At 57.8% G+C, this 16,954-nt stretch overlaps 1 protein-coding gene across 1 annotated transcript; it reads left to right on the forward strand.

Moving 5' to 3' along the window:
- The first annotated feature begins 178 nt into the window (after positions 1-178).
- Positions 179-15,996, forward strand: TCF25 (transcription factor 25). Its single transcript, XM_058034300.1, has 18 exons — positions 179-364; positions 1,234-1,416; positions 2,772-2,846; positions 4,336-4,457; positions 5,132-5,197; positions 6,305-6,387; positions 6,841-6,971; positions 9,734-9,833; positions 9,986-10,079; positions 10,894-10,986; positions 11,457-11,562; positions 11,874-12,033; positions 13,166-13,253; positions 13,810-13,968; positions 14,539-14,629; positions 14,816-14,895; positions 15,531-15,603; positions 15,757-15,996. Exons 1-18 carry the CDS (start codon positions 179-181, stop codon positions 15,916-15,918), a joined length of 2,052 nt encoding a protein of 683 aa, XP_057890283.1. The 3' UTR covers positions 15,919-15,996.
- Positions 15,997-16,954: the final 958 nt, after the last annotated feature.

The raw sequence follows: 16,954 nt of genomic DNA on the forward strand, positions 1-16,954 counted from the left end.
TCCCCGTTCCCCGCCCCGGGACACATTTCACGCCCGGAGCGCCACGGAGGTCGCGGCGCGCAGGGGGCGTGGCCTGCTTAGCATCAGCCAATGGCTGCGCGCGGTGTGAGTGGGCGGGCCCGGCGCGGGGCGGGCGCGCAGGCGCAGTGCGGGCGCAGGCGCGCAGCGGGCGGGGGCGATGTCGCGCCGGGCCCTGAGGCGGCTGCGGGGGGAGCAGCGGGGCCAGGAGGGGCCGGGGCTGGGCGAGCTCGGCCTCGGCACCGACCCCGGCCCGGAGCGCGCCCGGGAAGGGGGACCGCCGCCAGCCCCCGGGAACCGGCCCCGCGGGCCGCCCCGCGCCGCCGTCAGCAACCGCTTCGAGCTGGTGAGGGGGGGCAAAGCCCGGGAGCCCGGGGTACAGCGGGTGGGGACAGCTGGGGGGACAGGGACGGGGATGGCGGGGACTCGGGAGACAGTGGCTGGGGGGATAACTGGGGGACAGTGACTGGGGGTGACAGCTGGGTGCGCAGTCGGCGACATTGCTGGGGACACTTACCTGGGGACAGCTGAGGTGCCGGTCACTGGGGGTGGCTGGAGTGACACTGACCTGGGGGCAGAGGCTGACGGGCTTTGGGGGTCACTGGGGGGAACAGGGGGGCCGTGGCTGAGGGGGGCTCACAGTGGGGGTGGCAGGGGTGACAGTGGTTTGGGGTCAGTGGTTGGGGTGGCAGTGATGGGTCTGGGTGGTGGGTAGGAAGGGTGGGGGCAGCAACTGGGGCTAAACTGGGAGGAAATGGGAGAGAGGCCTGGGAGGGCTGGATTTGGATGCTGTCAGAGCTGGACTGGTGAAAATGTTTTTAGGAACATCCCTGCCACCTTCCCAGCACTGCAGGACCCCAGTGCTGGATGTCAGATGGGCCCTGCTGGGTCCTTGGGGTGACAGAGCCCCATCCTGCTCTCCAGACACCTCCTCCAGCCCCAGCCATTCCCTGTCCCTCCCCAAGGCCTGGCTGTGTGAGCATGGGCCACGCTGGGTTTGGAAGCTCTCCCAGGGCAGAGCAGAGTCTGTGGTGTGAGGGGACAGACACACCATGGGGGTCCTGTGCTCCCCTCCACATGTGTGGCACTGTCCTGGCAGCCCCTGGGTGACATGCTGGACATGAGGGGTGTCCAGACCTCCGTCTGCGTGCAGGAGGAGCGCTGGAGCAGGTCCCTGGGGAGCTCTGTCCCTGCAGCTCGTCCCTGTGTTTGCAGATCCCAGCTGAGGAGTCGGAGGATGAGGCGGCGGCCGGAGAGGAGCGGCTGAGCCAGCAGGACCCGGCAGGAGGGAGCCCCCAGGGCAGCAGGGACAGGAGCCAGGACAGGGCTGTGACACCTTCGGAGACACGCGGGGATGGACAGAGAGAGGGCCAGGAGGCTGAGCAGCCAGACAGAACGGTAACTGCTGCCAGGGACTCACCCCTGGGCAGGGTGGGCACGCTGCTGCTGGGGGCTGGGTTTGTGTGGGGACCCAGAGGGGTTCTCCAGCTGCAGAGAGGGAGGAGGCACCCCAGGAAGGTTGTGCTGTGTCCGTGTTGTGCTGTGTCCACGTGAGCGCTGAGGTCAGCCAGGGAGGAGTGGTCTCAGGAGGCATTTGTTTCGGAGCAGGGGATGTGAGGAATTCAGGCAGTGTCAGCTGGATGCTGAACCTCTTCTTGCCTGTAGTGATTTTTTGTCATTGGATATCAGGATTCCTCCTGTGGTCTGTATCAGCCCAGAAGTGTCTCCTTGCAGGATTCTGTAAGGAAAGGGGCATTTAATTAACAATTTCCCATGGCAAGGCCTGCCCAGATCTCACCAGAGAAGAGGCCTGGGGGAGCAAAGGGGCTTGGCCCCTGGTCTCACTTGTTTGCTGTGCATTTGGGGGTTGTGTCCCTGGTTTGGGTGGCAGGGGAGCAAAGTCCACTCCCTGTGTGCATTCCAGCTGTGCCAGTGGCCTCTGCCAGCCCAGGGGCTGTGGGTGCTCTGGGCAGTGTGTCCCTGTGAGAGCAGTGGCTCCAGGGGTCCTGACCTGGTGAGTTGGCTGTGCCAGCACTGCAGGGCACACCTGTGGCTGCTCCCAGAGCTCCAGGTAGGACATGGCAGCCCTGGGCAGGCAGCTGCTGCTCCTGGGTAGAGCCAGGACAGGGCTGGGAGCAGCCTGGTCTAGTGGAAGGTGTCCCTGCTTCCTCAGCGGATAGGAACTGGGTAAACTCTGAGGTCACTTCCACCCCAAACCATTCCATGATGCTGTGGTCCCTTGCTGAGTTACCTGCTAGACCCTGGAAATGTGCTTGCCAGCTGTGCCAGGCAGATTAGGGAATGCCCCCAGCATCCTGAGCTGGAGCAGCTGCATCTGTGGGGAGAGGAACTCTGGCACTGGGACTTCTGTCAGGTGTTGGCTTCTGTGGAAGTGGGAGTGAAATTGGGAACTGTCCTGCACCCTGGAAAAGCAGAAATACAGCTTATCTTGGGCACTGAGAGAGGCTGAAGCATTTCCTCCACACCTGGCACAGCTAAACTTGTTTCTCTCCTGATTTCATAGCCTCAAATATTGATGTGAAAGTCAGCTGAGGTTTAACCCTTTGTGAATCTTTGGTGCTTTCCTCCATTTCCTCCATGTGTCTCGATTTCCACCTGCTAACAAACACTAAAGGGTGAATTTTGGTTTCGTTTAAGGACCCTCAGTGTGCTGATCCCTGTGGGAAGTGCTCTTCTTCCCCTGAAGCTGGCACCCCTGGGAATGCTGACAGCTCTTCCCTTTGTCTTTGCAGCTGGCAACGAGTAACAAGCCACGGAAGAAAAAAAAGAAAAGGAAAACCAAGAAAAATTCAGCAGGAGAGACTGTGGTATGTCTGTGTGTGTGCCCTGAGTCGGGGGCCTGGCTGGTTCCTCCAGTGGGGCTGGCACACTGGGAATTCTGAGGGGACTGTAGGAGAGAGTCAAGGCAAAAAAAGCAGTTTCAAAATTTAAAGGTAAAGAAGCCTCTTCAGGATCGTGGAGTCCTGGAATGGTTTAGATTGGAAGGGACCCTAAAGCTCATCTCATTCCATCCCCCTCCATGGGTAGGGAGACCAGTGTTGGGGACCCCAGAGCTGGAAATAGCAGATGGATTAAAGTCATTGATCTCCTTCATTCAGTAGGAGTGAGGTTCAGGTGGGAGCTGCTTTTCTGGTGAGGTTTGAGTCTGAACTGTGCACAGAATTACAGAATCCTCAAGGTTGGAAAAGACCTCCCAGATGGTGGAGTCCAACCTCCCTGTTCAGTCCAGGGAGAGTCTTTGGTCAGCATCCTGAGCCACTGGACTCTGGAGTGAAGGGCTAAGCCATGACCGCAGGGATGCTGATCCCTCCTCCCTGGGAATGCCACTCAGGGATGAGTTTCTGGGGTGGAGAACCCTCTTGGAGAGCCTGTTTCCTTTCCCAGTCCAGCAATACTGAGCAGCAGGGGACACGTGCCAGCTGGAGGCTGGGGGGACACCCAGACCCAGGCAGGGAGGGATAATAAATACAGCCTCTGTTCCAGCACTTCCATGCAGAGCACATTATCCCTTTCCTGTGTACACTCCACACACAGGGGCTAAATTTAGCTTGAAAAGGCAGCCTGGCAGTGCTGCTTGGGTGTCCTGAATGGAATTCTGTGTTCCACCCATGGACATCATGAGGAGGATGTGCAACAGGCACGTAAGAAATGTGTCACTTGTTGTTTGTTGGGGGAAAATGGAGGGAAATCAGGGTTCAAGTGTTGTATAACTGTTGGATGTGAGCAGCTGGATGGATTCCTGGGGTCGTTGGAAAATGGGGAATGGGAGACTTGGATTAAAGTAATGTGGGTGTTTGAGACCTTGTCATGAGGCTCACGGCAGTAACTTGGTGTTTCCATGGACAGTAGAGGGTGAAGGCTGGTTATTTAAATGTTTAAATGTCTTTGGACAAGGGGAAATGTCTTCCCACTATCAGAGGGCAGGGTTAGATGGGATATTGGAGGGAAATTCTTCCCTGTGAGGAGAGTGGTGATGCCCTGGCACAGAGTGCCCAGAGCAGCTGTGGCTGCCCCTGCATCCCTGGCAGTGCCCAAGGCCAGGCTGGACAGGGCTGGGAGCAGCCTGGGACAGTGGAAGGTGTCCCTGCCATGGGACAGTGGAAGGTGTCCCTGCCATGGGACATGGAACATGATGAGCTTTAAGGTCCCTTCCAACCTAAACCTCTCTGGGTTCTCTGAGGAGCCACAGCCCCTGACCCAGGGAGGCAGCTGGGTCAGGGTGTGATGTGTGCTGGGTGGCCTGCAGGCTGCTGTGACTCAGCCTGTGACAGAGGCCTTGGCTTTGCCTTTCTGAAGGAAGACAACGACCTGGAGGACATCGAGAGCCTTCTGGAGAGGATCGAGGATCCCCGGCTGGCCCCGCAGAGCCAGGGCGGGGTCAGCACCGACAGCCGGCCCCTGCTCTACGTGGAGCACAGGTACTGCTGCCTCCCTCCTGGTGTGAGGGACAGCTGTGGGCACAGGTACTGCTCTGAGGGACAGCTGTGGGCACAGGTACTGCTGCCTCCCTCCCTCCCAGCCCTGCCTGCTCTGAGGGACAGAGCTGGGACCCTCCCAGTGTGACCAGGCCAGGAGCTCCGCACCGTGATTGAAAGGGTTGGGATGGTTGTGCACATCTCTGCTCCTCTGGGAGCTGTGTTTGGTTCTGATGGGGGTTCCCTGCTGCCAGGCCTGCTTGCAGTGGTGGCAGGACCAGGTTAGTCTCCAGAGGGACCTTCCAGCCTCAGAACCTCTGCAGAGGTGCCAGTAGCCCTGGTGTGTAGAGCTTGCCATGGGATTCACGTGTGCTCCGGAGCCCTGGCTGCTCCCAGGAACATCCCAGCCAAGGCTCCAGCTGCCCTGGAGAGGGCAGCAGCAGAAATCCCCAGCTCTGCAGCAGGGCAGGAAGGAAGCCTGTCCATGGAGCAGGGCTTTCCCTACCAGTTCTGGCAGTTTCAGTCTCCTTTCTCCATGCTGTGTATGATCTGTGGGGAGTGTGTGACAGTTTGGGGGTTTTCCAGAGACACTGTGGGGTGCTGGGTGTTGATGGAGAGACTTGAGTGTGGCACTGTTAAACTGATGGAGCTTTTCTTTCTTCTTTCCACCTTCTCAGAAACTTGAATCCAGAGAATGAGTTGAAGAGATACTTTGGGGCTCGTGCTGTGCTCGGGGACCAGAGGTTAGTCCAGAATTTGGTGTTAAACCCCTTCCAGATCTGGGGAGGTGTGTCTCTCCTGCCCTTGGCAGGGCTCATGGAATCCCCAGTGCCACACCTGGGCAGGTAATCCCAGGCTCAGGGTGTGTTACTCATTTAATAGTTGCTTATTGGGGCAGAGGAATATTTTCAGTGATATGTGCAAGGTGGGGAAAGACTTCTCCAGGCTTTTACTGGCATTTGCTTTTTCTTTTGCTCCTTTCCCCTCTCATTTATTTCCAAACCACCCTTCAAAGTCCTTTCACTCAAGTTCACAGAGTGCAGGCACATAGATTTTGTGTGTTTCTCCACCATTCATTCTTGTTGCAGTTCCAGAGCCTCTGGAAAGTGAATCCTGAATAGTTTCAGCATCTCATGCCCCTTGTGTCCAGGGGCCCTGGGAGCCTGTTGCCCCCTGGGTGTGATGTCTCTGTGTTTATCCACTGCTCGTGCTCACTGTCATCCACAAAACCGCTTGGAAAACCCAAGAATGGTCTGAGCTGAAGGAGGCAGAGACTCTGCGGAGGAGCCTTTGGTTCTTGAGGAGGAAACTGCAGTTCCTTGGGATTGTCCTGTGCAGGGCCAGGAGTTGGATTTAATAATCTGTGTGGGTCTTTTCCACCTCAGGATAGTCTATGATCCCTTTCTGAGGAGGTGTGGCTCCCTCAGAGTAGCCTTGATCCACAATTGCTCCTCAGCCAATAAATTGTGCATTTTTGAGTACAGCTTAAACTAATCCAGTGGACATTTGAAGGCCCTGCTGGGAAGAGAGATGAGTCAGAGGGATGTGGGGCTCTCCTCATTGGACCTGGGAAGCTGCACAGAGGCAGCTGAGGGTTTGGCAGACATAAGAGCAGGGAGAGGAGCTCTGGAAGTGGAGCTGCTGCAGGCACTGGCTGGCCCGGATGGTGCACACACGGCAGAGCCTGAGCGCAGGTGTGTGCTGTGTCTTGGAGGCAAACGTTGAGCTCTGGGCACAGCTCTGTGTAACTCTCTGTGGGGATGAAATAGGACCTCATTTTTCCCTTTAACGTGGTTTCACTCTCCTGCTGTCAGTACAGAGGAGCTGTGAGCTGTGTGTTCCCTCCCCAGGCCCAGGCAGAGGCAGCGGCAGTACGTGCGCAGCATGTGGCTCACAGCTCCCAAGAACACCTGGCCACGCTACAGCAAGACAGGTGAGGCCTTGGGGCTGCCTGCTGCCCTCTTTGGGGCTGCCTGCTGCCCTCTGCCTGCTGCCCCCTTAGCCCCTGGCCCCATGGGGGCTGCTCAGGGCATGCAGTGTAAAAGAGGGACCTGCTCCTCAGCTGGTGGAATACACCTCTGGCCTCAACAGAGAGCTCTGTGGAGTTGTACCTTATGATTGGGTTTGTTTCCCCTTCTTTTGGAGGTAGCAGGGCGTGGGTGCTTCCATCTTAGCAGCAGAATTGGTGAATAATGAGGAGTATCCCTGGGGAGAGTGAGCAGCCTGGGCTTTTTGGGTGGGTTTGAGATTTGGACTCATGGGGAGGGGGGAAAAGAGTGGAATTCTCTGGGAGTTTCCAAAACCACGTGTGTCTGTGGACCCAGTGATGGTGTGAGAGAGCAGAGGAGGGTCTCTGGGGTAGCCAGGTGTCCCCTGCTCCCTGCAGGTATCAGCATGCAGCTGCTGGACACGCGGAGAGGGGTGCAGCACTTCACCTTCGAGCACCACCGTGAGTACCAGCAGGTGCAGTTCAAGTTCCTGGACGCCGTGGAGTCCATGGACCCCAACAACATCGTGGTACGTTGCCTTGGTCCTGCTCTTCCCTCCCGTGCTCCTGCAGCCCCTTTCCCTGGGAGGCTGGGCTGCTGCATTCCAGTGGAATCCTTTGGGTTGGAAAGGCTCTGAGCCAGCTGTTCCCCCAGCACTGCCAGGGCTACTCCAGCCCATGTCCCCAGGTGCCACATCTATACAGCTTTTAAACTCCTCCAAGGCTGGGGGATTCATCCCTGCACTGGGCAGACTGGGAGCAGGGCTGGACAACACTTCTGGGGAGGGAATTGTTCCAGATATTCAACCTGAATCTCCTCTGCCACAGCTTGAAGCTGTTCCCTCTTGTCCTGTCCCTGTTCCCTGGGAGCAGAGCCCAAACCCCCCTGGCTGTCCCCTCTTGTCAGGAGCTGTGCAGAGCCAGAAGGTTCCCCTGAGCCTCCTTTTCTCCAGGCTGAGCCCTCCCAGCTCCCTCTGCTGTTTCTGCTGCTCCAGACCCTTTTCCAGTTCCATTGCCCTTCCCTGGACTTGCTCCATCCCCCTGATGTTTGTGTTGGGGTGAGGGGCCCAGAACTGACCCCAGGGCTGGAAGTGCCCCAGCAGTGCCAGCACAGGGGATGGGCAGTGCCCTGGTGCTGTGGCCACACCAGGCTGACACAGGCCAGGTGCCCACCTGGCATCCTGTCCATCCACTGTCTCCTGCACCCCAGGTCCTTTCCCAGCCACTTCTCCCCCAGCCTGTTTCATCCATGGGGTTGGTGTGACCCACAAGCAGGACCCAGCATGCCACCATGTTGTCCTTCATCCCTGTGGCCTCATCCCCTTGATCCATCCTGTCCAGATCTCTCTGCAGAGCCTTGGATTATTTACTTCCAGGCTTGTTTGGGCTGTTAGGACTTGTTTGGAGAGCAGAGCCCTGTGTCCCTCAGTGTGGGGTGAGGCAGCACTGAGTGCTGAGCTGGGCTGTCACCTGGTTAAGCAGTGACCTCCTTGGTGCAGAGGATGTATGGTGGCAGAGCCTTGGTGGCTGTGCCAAGCACGTGCCAGGTCACCTTCTGAGAGAGGAGCCCACAGGAACTGTCCCTTTGGCTGCAAGGGGGGGAACAAAGCCCCCTTGTCTCAGCTCCTAGCTGGGAAAGGAGGAATATTGTATAAACCCATGGTGAACTGGCAATCCAAACTAACAGCTGTGCTATTTATAAACTCCTGCAAGGATGAAAAATGTGTCTTTTCTTGGTATTTCAGCAAAACAGCCTTTTGTGTGGGGAGTCCTTCATGCGTGTCCAAGCTCATTAAGCTGTATGGTAACATTTATAGTTTGGAGTGATAAGCAACAGCAAAATTGCTCTGCACCCAACTAAACCATAACTGAGGGATGTTTCTCTGAGAGGTCCGGCCACATGAGCTGGGATACATGCCCTGGAGATGTTCCTTAAAGAGCCCATTGTCTGCTAAATAAAGTTTACTTCCTTCTGCTTTCCCACCCTCGGCTCAGGGCCGTGGGGCTCTCTCCAGCTCAGCAGTTCTGCCTGGATTGAGGGATTTGGATTAAGTGAGCCAAAGTAATTCCTGTGCAGCAGTGAGTGTCCCAAGGACAGCTCAAGCTCAGTCCCTCACACAGGAGAGGCTTTCCATGGTGTTTTAATCTGGATGCTCTGACCCTCTTAGGGGGTCGGGCTATAATTGAGGACATTTGTACAGCTTGAAGTCTTCCTCTTTTCTGCCAGGGGTAAGATCTGACAGATGGATTTGGCAGTTCCAGACAGTTTGTCCATGGTCACCACAGTCCTGGCATAGCTGGAGCCCAGCTCAGCCTTGCTGCTGTGGTTTCAGCACATAAAACATCACTTCTGGGGAGCTTTTTGTTCAGTGAGTGATTTTTCTGCACTTGCTGGTAGGTTCAAAGGTCACCCTTGGTGACCTTTTCTTGGCTTTTTCCCATCACAGAGCTCCATGTCCCCCCAAAAGTGGATTGGGAAGGAGCTTAAGAGTTTTGCCCCTTAAGGAAGAGGTTAAGCATCAGGCAAGTGGCTCCAGACTGGGCTGGGCCAGCCTGGAACATCCAGTCTTTGTGCTGTTGGTGGTCCCACTGGTCCCCACCCTGCAGATGGAAACTTTTGGAGCTTTGGAACCTTTATTTTTTCAATTTTAGGAGGAAAAAAATCCCCAAACTAAACTGTGAGAAGCTTTGTAGCTTCAGTATTTTTTACTGAACTGAGGTTTTAGGTACTTGAGAAAAGCTTATTTATAATATAATTAGCGAATTGAGAGAGTTTTTAGATTAAACTTCTCTTCTGAAGCCCGGAAGTAGATATTTATTTATTATTATTATTATCCATTACTACTGCTGATTCCTGGATTTGTAATAGATGTGTCCAAATGTCCTCTCAATTTCCAGAGAATGCAAAACCTGAACAAATGCTCAGACCTGTTAAGGGATAGATGAAAAACCCCAAACCTGTAACAGTGCCTGCATCTCGTTGTCTCCTTTCCAAGGAAGTGGAGGAGCTGGGAGACCTCTGGAGGAGGACAGAGAAGATGAGCAAAGGCCTGCCATGGGCTCTGCTGGAGAAGCTGGGAGGGAGCTGCCCAGGGGAGGCTGCCTTTGAGGGCTCCCATCCTGCACGTGGTGGGGACAGAGCTCCCTGTGCCCTTCCAGCTCGGGGTGGACGTGGCAGGGTGGGATTAGGGAGCTCTTGGCATTGTGTGTCACAGCTGGCTGCTGGCAGGTCCCCGGGTCAGTGACCAAATCCCTGCTGGTGACACAGAGTGTTTGCCATGCTCTCGTGCAGCTGCTGCTCCAGATGAACCCCTACCACGTGGACTCCCTGCTGCAGCTCAGCGACGTGTGCCGCATGCAGGAGGACCAGGAGATGGCCCGGGATCTCATAGGTAAGCGTCAGGTGAGGAGCAGAAGTGTCTTTGTGCCCAGCTGGGCTGGGAACGAGCTGGTTTCCTCTCTTTGGGGCCAAAGGGAGTGCTGGGCAGCGCTGTGCTGGGCTGGTGTCCTGTGCTGTCCCTGACACTGCCCTTGCTGTCCCCAGAGCGGGCACTCTACAGCCTGGAGTGCGCCTTCCACCCCGTGTTCAGCCTCACCAGCGGCGCCTGCAGGCTGGACTACCGGCGCCCAGAGAACAGGTGAGCAGGGCTGCCTGGGCACCAGGGGGGCTCAGCTGGAGCCCCTTTGGCCACAGCCACCCTGATCCCCGCTGCTGCTCACCCAGGGACACCCCTGAGAGTCCCTGTCTGCTGGGGGCTCCTGCGATGGTGCTGGAGCACAGGCAGCTCGTGCATGGAAGCTTCTGCACAAAGCATCCCTTTTCCCAAGGGATTCCCTGCTGCAGTAGGAACTGTCCCTCCCTGTCATACCCTCCTCATGCCATTAGTACCCCTCAGCCCAAAATGGTCACAGAAATCCTTGCTGTGTGTCTCCAGCCATCACCCCCAGCACTCACACTCCTCCCAGCCTGGATCTTTATGTAACTCCAGCTCTGCAGCTGCTGGGAAAGGTGACTTTATTCTGGGAATTTTCCAGTCAGCTGACCCAAGCCATCTCTCCCAAACTGCTGTACCTGGAGGGTGCTCACATTTCTGCCCCTCTGGCTGACACACTTTGTGCCATCAGTGACCTGTATCACCAGTTCAGGTGTTGGGCCTCCCCACTCTGTGTCCCTGTCCCCACACCCCTGGGACAGGGCAGGATGTGGTCTTGGATTTACTAGCGTTGGTCCCAGTCTCCAGAGCAGGTTGTGAGTTTTCTGTCCCTGTTCTTGCACAAAAGGATAACAAAATCAAGAGATGGGAGCATGGGGGGGTCTGTGGCACTCCATGCCACACCACAGTGTGATGCTTGGGGATGTGGAGCTCTCGATGACTGTGTCCCCTATTTTGAGTGGCACAAAATACTTCTTTCCACGTCTGGCCTCTAAGTCCTGCTGCTGTTCCCATGCAGGGCTTTCTTCCTGGCTCTCTTCAAGCACCTGATGTTCCTGGAGAAGAGGGGCTGTCCCCGCACAGCCCTGGAGTTCTGCAAGCTCATCCTGAGGTGGGTGCCTCCACCGAGGGTGGAGTGTCTGGGTTTGGGGGGGGACAGTCACCCCAGACAGGTTCTGCTGCTCCTGGGCTTGGTGTGGGCTCATTCCCCCCCTTAGAGCTGCATGGATCTGTGCTGGGATGTGCTGGTGCCCGTGGAGAGGTGATGGGTGAGGAGGGGCCCTGGCTGGCCCGTGACTGCCAGACTGAGTTTGGAGGCTCTGCACAGCAAAGCGTGGCAGTGCTTTCAGCCCACTCAGTTTGTGGCCACTGATTGTCCTCCTGGCTGGTGGCAGGGGACTGTCCCCTCTATAGGGACACAGAGCACCACTCTGTCATCCTGCTGGCCGTGCAGGATGTGTTCCTGTTCTCTCCACTTGCTGAGTCACTGGATGTCACTGGGAGAGGCTGTTTGGCTCTGAAATCAGGGCAGCTCTCTCAGCTGTTGTGACACTGAGCTTGTTCTCTCCCCCTGCTCCCAAGCCTTGATCCTGAGGATGACCCTCTCTGTGTGCTGCTGCTGATCGACTTCCTGTCCCTGCGGGCCCGGGAATACTCCTTCCTGACCCGCCTCTTCCAGGAGTGGGAGGTGAGTGGCCAGCAGGTGAGGGCATGGCTGCCTGGGCTGCTCCCCACCAGGTGAGCCCTTTGCAGGGGATCTCACAGCCCAGCTGCCAGCCCAGCAGCACTGGAATGATCCATAAAGGCTGGGCTGCTGGTTCCTGTAACCCTCGGGTCCTGCAGATGGTTGTGAGAGCTCAGAATTGCTCACTCAGCTGTGGGGGCACGGAGCCAGCGGCTGGGAGCTCACTTAGCCCCAGCAGGCAGAGCCCCAGCCCCGCACAGCCAGCTCTGCTGTCAGCATCACTTCTCGGTCCCTGTGTGTCCCTGATCCTGCAGAGTCACCGGAATCTGTCCCAGCTGCCCAATTTTGCCTTCTCGGTGCCACTGGCCTATTTCCTCCTGAGCCAGCAGGAAGAGCGCCCGGAGCTGGAGCGGGGCCAGGCCCGGGAGCGAGCGGCCCGGCTCATCCAGCTCGCGCTCATCATGTTCCCAAGCGGTGAGTCTGTCCCCTCTGGTGAGGCCATCGTGGGCAGGGCTTTGTCACTGTCCTCCTGGGACAGCCGGGCCGCATTCCCGGCAGGCAGGGCTGCATTCCCGGCAGGAATTTGCCAGGGGCCTTTGGGGAGGCAGCCCTGAGTCACAGCAGAAGCATCGGGCAGCACGGCAGTGCCTGTGCCCAGCGGGGTGGGGAGAGGGCAGCTCTGGGCTCCTCACCCCAGCACAGACACCGAGGGGCTGGAGCCTGTCTGGGAAAGGCAACTGCAGAAGGAGCAGCTGAGACAGCTGGGGGCTCAGCCTGGAGAAAAGGAGGCTCAGGGGGTCCTGGCCCTGCACAACCCCCTGACAGGGGGGCAGCCAGGGGGGTCAGGCTCTGCTCCCAGGGAACGGGGACAGAAAAAGAGGGAACAGCCTCAGTTTGGTATTTGGAACAATTCCTTCCCCAGAAGTGTTGTCCAGCCCTGGCACAGCTGCCCAGGGCAGTGGTGGAGTCCCCAGTCCTGCAGGGACTGTGGACATGGCACCCAAGGACACGGGTTTGGGGTGGTCTTGGCAGCGCTGTGGGAATACTTGGAGTCAGTGATCTTGGAGGCTTTTCCAGCCTCTCAGTTCTGTGGTTCCATGATTCTGCCCACCCTCCCCAGAGCAGCTGATGCTCCTCCAGCAGAGTGGTCAGGGGTGAGCAGGCTGGGGGAGTCTGAGAGCTGGAATGTTGGAGCAGGGAGATGTCTCACCTCCCCGGGGCTGCCCGGGGCAAGGACAAGCCAGTCTCCTTGGCTCTCCCTCCGAGGCACAGCTCTGTTTGGGATGTGCTCTCCCCATGGGTGCCCATCACTCTCCCTTTCATCCCGTGGGTGCTGCTGTCCATGAAAGGAGCACACAGCCCTCAGGCCCAGGGGAGGGTGTGTGCAGCAGGAAGAACCAGCTCTCCAACAGAGATTCAGTTTGTGGGGGCTGGAAACATCTTTTAGGCTGTTTGTTGGGGTGACTGAAATAATGCCCTTGAGAGCACAGGGACCAGCAGTGTCCTCACCCCCTCCTTGTGTCCTTGTTGGTGCCCCGGAGGGTGACCCCACCCCACACTGCCCTCACCAGCAGGTCCAGACGAGTTCTCTGCCTTTGTGTTGCAGTTCTGATGCCGCTGTTGGATCACTGCAGCGTGCAGCCCGATGCCAGGGTCGCCTCCCACCCCTTCTTTGGGCTGAATGCCCAGATCAGGTAAGGCCTGGAGATGTTCTCAGCGAGGGGAAGGGATCGATTTTGCCGGCGGCGGGGATCTTGCATGCTCAGACAGCTAATGCAGAGCTTGTTTGGGTTCCCTGAGCAGGCTCATTTGGTAATGCCTCATTTGATAATCCTTTTGATAATGGATTTCCATAATGGCCTCTGGATGGGGCCGACAGACCCACCTCAGCTCAAGCTGGACGGGTCAGGAGTTCAGCCCAGAGCCTGTTGGTGTGTGCAGGGAGGGAGGTGACGCGTGTGTCCTCCCAGGGCAGGCTGTCTCCAGCCAGTCTGCCTTCCTGGACACGTGGTCTTCCTCAGCGTGCGAAGGCTCTCCCTCAGGCCAGGGCAGCGTTCCCTCATTTCATGGCTCTGCTTAGCCTAAAAATAGATGGAGGCAGAAGTTCTGGTGGAGGTGGATGGCAGTGTCCAGGCGGGAGCCTGCCTCTGATGTTCCCACGCCAAAGGGCAGCGCAGAGCTGAGCCCTGGCCGTCCCGTGAGGAGCGGGAGGAGGAGGAGGGTGCCGTGAGTAACAGCCCTGTCCCACAGCCAGTCGCCCGCCCTGAACCAGCTGACGTCCCTGTACGTGGGCAGGACACACGCCCTGTGGAAGGACCCGGCTGTCATGGCCTGGCTGGAGCCCCACGTCCACGAGGTTCTGCGCATGGTGGACGCCCGGAACGCGCTGGTGCAGGAGGCTGAGCACAAGTGAGCACAGAGGGTGCAGGGTTCCTGTGCCAGGGACAGAGGGGGACAGAGGGTCTGTCCTGGGCAGCAGCAGTTCCCTGTCTGGGACAGGGCTCAGAGCCCCACGGGTGCTGCTCTGATGCCAAGGTCACAGCATGGGGCCAGGAAGGCAGTGGTTCCTTCCATGCTTTTCACAAATGGGAATGTAGAGCTGAACCTGCACTGCATGTCCTGCACTGCTTTCCCCAGGCTTGGCTGTCACCTGTACCCTGCAAACATCCTGGAGCGGGTGGAGGGGTGGCCTGGAAGGGCAGGGATGGCCACACAGGGCAGGTGAGAGCTTTGGAACAGTGCTGAGAAACAGGAGAGAGCTGTCAGGTGTCCTAAACCAAGGTCAATCTGCTCATTCCTGAGCTCTCTGCTCTTTCTCCAGAGCTCAGCAGCTCCCAGCCCCTTTGGCTCGCTCTAAGCCAGCTCCATCCAATATGGCCTTGTCCCCCAGAGCCAGGGAAGCTGCTGACACTGCGCCTGGAGCAGCAGAAATGGGAATGTGCCTGCTTAGGCTCCCTGCTCTGTCCCTCCCTGTCTCAGGAGGAAGATCCGGTACCAGAGCGCTCCCAGGAACATCTACCGGCACATCATCCTCTCGGAGATGAAGGAGGCCACGGCAGCCCTGCCCCTGGTGAGGGCCTGATGGGCCACAGGGGCTGTGGTGGCACCTGTGTCCCTGCTGGGCCCATCCTAACCCCTGTCACTCACAGCTTCTGTGGGTGCCCATGTTTACTGCTGCTGGATGCAGCCTTCATTCCTTCATTTCTCCTTCATCCCTTCATTTCTCCTTCATCCCTCCTTTCTCCTCTCCCTGCAGGAGGTGACCTCCCAGCCAGTGATGGGGTTTGACCCCCTCCCTCCTCTGGATTCCATTGTTTCCTACACCCGCCCAGAAAGGTACCACCTCCTGCTCTGGCACAGCCAGCCGTGTTCCCTGCATGCCCTCAGCCCCAGGCCAGGCTGGGCACTCAGGGCTGGCATCTCCTCCATGGCAGAGGAAGAGCTGTGGTGCTCCAGGCAGGCAGAGCTACAGGCTGGACTGGTCCTGCTGCTTCCCATGGTGGTCACCACTGGCCATTGCCAGCCATAGGGCAAAAGCCAGGGAAAACCCAGGTCGTGGCTGACTGGGAGGGTTGGGGGTAAATGGAAATTTAAATACAGCCAGTCCTGGTGTTGGGGTGGTGCCATGTGTGTGTTCCACACCAATCCCCTCAGAGCAGAGCTGGTAGGATCATGGAATCCTGGAATGGTTTGGGTTCAAAAGACCTTAAAGCTCATCTCATTCTACTCCCTGCTATGGGCAGGGACACTTTCCAGTAGACCAGGCTGCTCCAAGGCCCTTCCAACCTGGCCTTGGTTGTGCTCTTAGTGACTGGTTTGCTCAGAGTTGCTTCTCAGAGTTGCCTGGATTCAGAATCCCATTGGAACTCCCCAGTTCCCTCCCTCAGGGCTGGTTCCAGCACTACCCACATCCCAGTGAGGAGTCACAAACCGGGCTGTACCTTCACCATGGTGCCACTTGTGTCTTCCAGGACGAGCCATCCCTCCAATGAAAGCACTTTATCCCTCTTCTTCCGCTCGCTGTTGCCAAATTTTAACTTGCAGGTGAGTGCAGGCTGGGATTTGGGTGCAGCATTCCCCCGTGGTGTTCCTGCTCCAGGAGCCACTGCTGGCAGCAGCCTGCTGCTGGTTTGGCCCTGCGCTGTCCCTGTCCCTGTCCCTGTCCCTGTCCGTGCCACCACCGTGCTGCTCTCGCAGGGGGACGTGCGGCACGACGGGGACGACGAGGCCGGGGCGGCGCAGGACCTCAACCAGGGGGTGAACCGGCTGATGGCGGCCATGCGGGACATGCTGGCCAACATCCAGTTCCAGGAGCCGCCCCGCGAGGACAATCCCGAGGGCGACGGCGACTGGGACTGAGCCGGGCTGTCCCTGCCTGCCCAGGGCCTCTCTGTCACCCCCCTTTGTGTCGCGCTCCAATAAAGTCACAGAAACGGACTGGCCCTGGCAATGGGCTCTTCTGGGGAGGGGGCTGCACCCGTGGCGTGGTCTCCATCCGGGGAGGGGGGCTGACAGCCATCGGCCTTGTCCAGGGCCCCACTCAACAGGGGACAAGGGCGGTCTGAGCATGTCCGAGCTAATCAACAGCAGCTGTCCCTTGTCCCCATGGCAGCTTAGTCCCCTTCTGGCCTCCTCTACACACAATTTCCATCCCATTCCCCTCCCTGTTCTCCTGCCTCTTGTCCTTAATTCCCAGAGGGCTTTTACTGCCCTCTTCTTCAGCTCCTTTGTGCTTCCCATGGCCTGGAGCTTCCTTCCCTCTGCAAAATACTCTGCACCCTCACTACACTGAACCTTCCAAAGGTCTGAGAGTCCCCCGTGCCACTACAATTGTGGAAGGAGCAGCTTTTTCAGCCTTTTATTTATGTTTGGAGAAGAAATCTTTCCCCCCTTCTTTGTTTGTCTCTCCTTTATTCCTTCACCTAGAGCAAGGAGCGAGGCAAGCCACAGTCAAACCTTTACTCATCCTTGTTCCCGTAAAGCTTTTTTCCCTTTTTTGCTGAGTAATGGTGAATGCATGGAATAAATCCCTGTTCCTGCTGTATTACCTCCCTGGGGGATGTAGCTGGGCTGGGTGTGCAGACCCTGAGTCTCGAGCCAGCCCAGCCTGGCTCCATTCCCCACTGGCACATCCAAATCCCATGGGATCCCAGCCCCGTAAGTTGGCACTGGATCAGCTGGGCCCCCATGCCAGGTGTGTGCAATGCAGCTGAGCAGTTTCCATCCCTGTGCCCCCATGCCCAGTGTGGCAGCTGAGCCATTTCCATCCCGGTGCCCTGGCCCTCCATGCCCAGTGTGTGCAATGCAGCTGAGCCGTTTCCATCCCGGTGCCCTGGCCCCCCCTGCCCGGTGTGTGCAATGCAGCTGAGCCGTTTCCATCCCTGTGCCCCCATGC

The sequence above is a fragment of the Melospiza georgiana genome, chromosome 14 (genome assembly GCF_028018845.1).
Source record: "Melospiza georgiana isolate bMelGeo1 chromosome 14, bMelGeo1.pri, whole genome shotgun sequence".
In the NCBI taxonomy this organism is placed as follows: Eukaryota; Metazoa; Chordata; class Aves; order Passeriformes; family Passerellidae; genus Melospiza; species Melospiza georgiana.